This window comes from Elephantulus edwardii, unplaced genomic scaffold (genome assembly GCF_000299155.1).
Source record: "Elephantulus edwardii isolate Elephantulus edwardi_28Jun2011 unplaced genomic scaffold, EleEdw1.0 scaffold00349, whole genome shotgun sequence".
In the NCBI taxonomy this organism is placed as follows: Eukaryota; Metazoa; Chordata; class Mammalia; order Macroscelidea; family Macroscelididae; genus Elephantulus; species Elephantulus edwardii.
This window is the reverse complement of record NW_006400099.1, coordinates 1,438,586-1,442,893: the sequence shown is the minus strand read 5'-3', so window position 1 is coordinate 1,442,893 and position 4,308 is coordinate 1,438,586. Positions and strand designations below refer to the sequence as shown.

General features: G+C 41.8%; 1 protein-coding gene across 1 annotated transcript; it reads right to left on the bottom strand.

Moving 5' to 3' along the window:
- Positions 1 to 2,426: 2,426 nt before the first annotated feature.
- On the bottom strand, positions 2,427 to 3,236 carry LOC102867421 (ATPase Asna1-like; the record flags this gene model as incomplete). Its single annotated transcript, XM_006901893.1, has 1 exon — positions 2,427 to 3,236. A coding segment is annotated over one exon (810 nt), but the record flags the coding sequence as incomplete, so codon positions are not given.
- Positions 3,237 to 4,308: the final 1,072 nt, after the last annotated feature.

Below are 4,308 nucleotides of genomic sequence, written 5' to 3'. Positions count from 1 at the left end.
GAAGGCCATCTATCATGTGGATTGATTCAGTGACTGGGATAATTGGGATGGGAGTGTCAGAGACGGTGCGATTGGCACAGGACAAAGCGGAGTTTAGGGCTGTTGTACATAGGGTCGCTATGAGTCGCAGGTGACTCGACGGCGCATAACAACAACAACAACAACCACAATAGAATAAAGCTTATAAATCTATCAACATGGAAGGTAATTAATACCATGCTAGAGCATGATTGAGTTATAAAAGAAGTAAAGAATTAAATTTTTTAAAAGTTCCTTGAAACAAATTATAGTGAAATACACTGTATCAAAATCTTTGGGATGCAGCTAAGGCAGTCCTCAGGGGGGCAGTTCATAGCAGTAGGCAAACATAAAAAATGAAGAAAGAAACAAAATAAAAATAGAAGAAGAACAACCATCTAACCAAACAGCCTCTAGAAGAAAGGCAATTATAAGATTAAGAGCTGAAACCAATGAGATAGAAAACAAAACAAAACAACAAAAAAAATTGAAATCATCAGTAAGACCAGGGGCTGATTTTTCTAAAGGGTCAATAAAATTGACAAACCATTGACAAACTTAACAAAAGGGAAAAAAAAAGAAGACAACAATAACTTGATTAAGAAATGACAGAGTTGACATCACAACAGAACTAGAAGAAATTAAATCTATAATAGCTAAATATTATGAAAAGCTATACTTGGATAAATTTGAAAACTTAAAGGAAATTGGATAAATTCCTTGAAACTCACGCTCTAACCAGATTGACATGGTCAGATATAGAACACTTGAAGAGACCCATCACAAAAGAAGAAATTGAGCAAGTCATAAAAAGACTCTCTGAGAATAAAAGTCCTGGACCAGATGGCTTCACAGATTAATTCTACCAAACATTCAGAAAATGTTTATCACTCATTCTACTTATTTAAAAAATATAGAAAAAGAAGGACCACTCCCAGAGACATTCTATGAAGCAAGCATAACCCTAACACCAAAACCAGGCAAAAATATTACCAAAAAAAGAGAGAAAACTACAGACCAATATCTCTCATGAACATAGACACAAAAATCCTTAACAGAATCCAAAAGCACATAAAAGAGATAATTAATCATGATCAAGTGGGATTCATAATAGTTTTGCAAGGATGCTTCAACATAAGAAAAATAATCAGCATAATTCACCCCATTAACAAATCCAATAATGAAAACCATATGGTCCTAACAACTGATGCAGAAAAGACATTTGACAAAATCCAACACCCATTCCTGATTAAGAACCTCAGCAAAATTGGAATAGAAGGGAATTTCCTCAACATTGTCAGAAGTATAGATGCAAAACCAGGAGCCAATATCATTCTCAATGGATAAAGACTAAAAAGCATTTTCCTTGCAAACAGTGACCACACAAGGATGCCCACTGTCACCACTTCTATTCAATATTGTACTATAAATACTTGCCAGGGCAGTAGGAGAAGGTATTGTTGGTGGTGCTGTTATGTGCTGTCGAGCCGCCGGTGACCCATAATGATCCTATGTACTATAGCCCTAAAGCCTGCTCTATCCTGTGCCAGTCTTATTGTCTTTGACACACTTACCCCCATTATCCCACTCACTAAATCAGTCCTTCTCATTGAGCTTCTTTCTCTCTTGCACTACCTCTCCCCCCTCCCAAGCAAGACATCCCTCTACAAGTACTGGTCCTGCCTTTCAACATGTCCAAAGTATGTCAGATGAAGTATCACAATACTTGTTCCAAGAAGCAGCCTGGTCTCACCCTCTAAAGGACTAGCAGTCATTGGTATATTAAATACTCTTTTCCAAAACCACAGTTCAAAGGCATCAATTCTACTTCTATCATCCATAACCATTGTCCAGCTTTCTGATGCATGGCAAGTAATTGCAAAGACTATGTCTTGGATCAGGTGCACCTTAGTCTCCATATATGACAAGAAAAGGAAATAAAAGACATCCCAATCAGGAAAGATTGTTAAACTGTTGCTCAATGAAGATGATAATACAGTGTACACAGAAAACCCCATGAACTCAACAAGATTTAAATCTCTGTGTGCATAAAACACATTTTCCAATAAGGTAAAAGGAAAACTTACTGATTATGAAAAACCAAACCAAACCAAAAATCTCAACATTTGACAATGTCATCTCAGACAAGAGTCTCATAACAGAAGTTTTTTTTGTTTTGTTTTGTTTTTGCAGTTCAAGAACCTTTATTAAGGGGCAAGAGGTGGGGAGAGGTGAGGGAGCAGTTGTAGCCCCCAGCCCCACCAGGGGGAACAGGCCCCCCTCCCTACCCCCTGTCCCTCCCCCCAGTGCCCCCCACTGCACCATGGGGGGAACTTTGTGCAAACACTGCCCTGGGGTAGGGCTGTAGGGTGGGCATGAAATGTCAGCAGCTGGGGCAGGCAGCGGTGCTACTGGGTGCTGGGGGGCTTGTACGGTTCTAGGAGGAGGGCGGAGAAAGTGTTGACCTTGTCTGCCCCCCGCACTTCATGGGGCAACAGTGGCAGTTTCACGATGTGGAATTCTTCATAGAGGTCTTCCATCTGGTCCAGGTACTTGGCCTGGATCTTGTGGCGAGCCTCACACATCTTGCAGGGCTTCTCAGGGTCCGGAAAAACAAGCTGGTTGACGATGATATTGTGTGTGTCGATCTTGCACTTGGCCAGCTCCTGAATCAGCCGCTCCGTCTCGTACAGGGACAGAAACTCTGCGATGCACACGCAGATGAAGGTGGTCTGCTCGGGATCCTTGAACTGCTCGCTGACGGATCGGATGACGGGCAGTGTCTCCTCCAGCTTGGAGGCGAGCTGGTCTGCGTTCATGTCACCCAGGCCCAGCATGTTGCACATCTGCGAGATGAAGGGGCTGATCTGGTTCTTGATCTGCATGAGGCGGCCCAGGCCTCTCTCGACGATGGTGGGGAAGTTGAGCAGCCTCAGCGTGTGGCCCCTAGGTGCCGTGTCAAACACCACCACTGAGAAGTTCATGCCCTTCACCAGCCTCATGACCTCCGCGTAGCTCATGGCCTCGTCGATGCCCGGGAAGGCGCTCATGGCCTCCTGCATCATCTTCTTGCCCATGCTCAGCATGTTGTCCTCCTCAAAGAACTCGTCGGGCAGCTCTGCCACGCCGAGGCTGGGGTCAATTTCCATGGCGAAGAGGTTGTCATAGCCTTTGACCTTGGTAGGCACCTTAGAGAACTTCTGGTCAAAAGCATCTGAGATTCATAACAGAAGTTTGCATAATACTACAGGGTCTCCATAAGGAAAAGACTATTAGCCCAATTACAAAATGGATAAAAGCCATGGAAATACTTTTCACAGAGGAAGACATTCAGATGGACAACAGACATATGAAGAAATAATAAAAATCATTGACAGTAAGAGAGATGAAAATCAAAACCACATTACCCCAGTAGCAGTGGTAAAGTTTAGCAGGGCAGCAAGGAGTAAATGTTGTATAGGATATTGATAGGTGGGAACTCTCATACACTGTTGGTGGGATTGTAAAATGGTATAACAACTCTGGAAGGCACTTTGACATTTCCTCAGAAAGTTGAACTTAGGAACTCTGTATGACTCAACTATTCTTCTACTAGGAACATGCCCCAAATAAGTTAGAACCAAGATACAAATAGAGATTTGTACACTCGTGTTTACCATTGCAAAAACATGGAAACAGCCCAATTGTCCAATCATAACTGAATGGATTGAGTAATTGTGGTACATTCTATGTGAAATACTATGTGGAATACTATGCAAAACTTAGGGTAATGATTTTGAAAAGTAGTATATAACTTGTGAGAGACTGGAGAGCATTATGCTGAGTGAACTAACTCTATATCATAAGAACAATTACTTGATAAGATAATTTAAAAAAATAATAGAAAGATAACCAGTACAACATGAATGGGGACCCAAGTGAGAAAAGAGGAAGAGAAGTGGAGCGGTGAGGATGGGTAGAGGTGAAACCACAGGGTTCCACAATTTGGTGGGGAGAGAGAGAGGGTGAAGGAAATAGGAAGGATCTGGCATGGACCTGAAAAGATAGGGTAATGATGGGCAAGGTCCAACGATTATTACTTTTATAAAACATAATGCATAGGAATGACTGTACGAAACACAATGTTAATGAAAAATCATGTGAAAATACAATGTATAAAAAAGGGGGGCAGAAATGCAGATTTGACCAGATCCTTTATTCAAAGGCATCTGGGCAGACACATGAATAAATGCTCATATCATTCAAACAAGCAACCCACTTCTTTTGAGCTGCAACCCTCTATCACAGTTC